The sequence below is a fragment of the Sinocyclocheilus rhinocerous genome, unplaced genomic scaffold, assembly GCF_001515625.1.
Source record: "Sinocyclocheilus rhinocerous isolate Xijiao unplaced genomic scaffold, SAMN03320098_v1.1 C36334325, whole genome shotgun sequence".
Lineage (NCBI taxonomy): Eukaryota > Metazoa > Chordata > Actinopteri > Cypriniformes > Cyprinidae > Sinocyclocheilus > Sinocyclocheilus rhinocerous.
Genome location: NW_015778947.1, coordinates 1 through 1020, shown reverse-complemented (window position 1 = coordinate 1020; position 1020 = coordinate 1). Strand labels below are relative to the sequence as shown.

Genomic DNA, 1020 nt, shown 5'->3' with positions numbered 1-1020 from the left:
TGAAGCGTTCTTGGCAGCCTCAAAGAATGGTGTGTCACATGTGTATTTGAAGTTGGCTCTGTTCTTCTCATAAGATGCTTTGTAGAGTCTCTGTTAATAAAAATCAATAGAAGAGAGTAAGTGGAGGCTTTGTCATATACCATAGTACTGAGTAAATGAGTATAAATGAGTAAAATTTTGTTTTTTCTTTACTTCGCTGTAGAGGGCCTTGTTGTGTTCAGCATGCACCATCTCAGGTGTGTCCCACACGTAGCATCCAATGCCCTTGATCCAGTCCAGATCCTCTTTGTATTTGATCTAAAGAGGATAAGAACATGTGAGAGTAGTTAAACAGCAACATGAGTTTCTTTCAATGATGCCGTGAGCTGTCAAATTGCAGAAACAAGAAGGATGTTTAGTTATACTCACGTCACTGATGAAGTCCCTCACAATCTTGCTGTGGAAGAACTCAGGGCGGTCAGGGATAGACTTCCAGGTGCCCAAAGTGCTGATGTACTTCTCCCTGTATTTGACCTGTAAAAGGAGTGAGTGAGTGAGTGACAGGACTTCTCAATAAATCACATTCATGTTTAAAGCAAACCAAAAGTCTTTAAGTTTACTGACCTCACTGATGTCATCTCTGACCCTTTTGGCACAGAGAATATCCAGGGCATCCTTGTCAGCGTGGTAGTGCCCCTTAGATAGCTCAAAGGTCTCCTTGTAGCGCAACTAAAGAGGAATGATGTTGATTTTTTAGAAGGGCTCTATTACTGATATCGACAGGCCAATAAAGCAAGCAATAAGGCATCTGGTTGACTTACATCGCTGGCATTGAGGTAGGCTTTCTTGGAACGAACCAGGATTGGTGTGTCATGGATGGCAGTATACTTGTGCTTCATCTTCTCATACTGTTCCTTGTACTTTTTCTAAAGATGATACAATAGAAGAATTACAGGCTTGTCTGCATACAGACATGTTATTTAGTGCTAAAAAGATCTAAGTCTGGTGAAAAGCTCAAATTACCTCACTGTACACCACTTT

General features: G+C 41.0%; 1 protein-coding gene across 1 annotated transcript; it reads right to left on the bottom strand.

Annotated features, from left to right (window-relative positions):
- Positions 1-6: 6 nt before the first annotated feature.
- Positions 7-1014, bottom strand: LOC107735847 (nebulin-like; the record flags this gene model as incomplete). Its single annotated transcript, XM_016547410.1, has 6 exons — positions 1003-1014; positions 801-905; positions 604-708; positions 409-513; positions 193-297; positions 7-90 (listed from the first exon to the last, which is right to left on the bottom strand). Coding segments are annotated over exons 2-6 (477 nt in total), but the record flags the coding sequence as incomplete, so codon positions are not given.
- Positions 1015-1020: the final 6 nt, after the last annotated feature.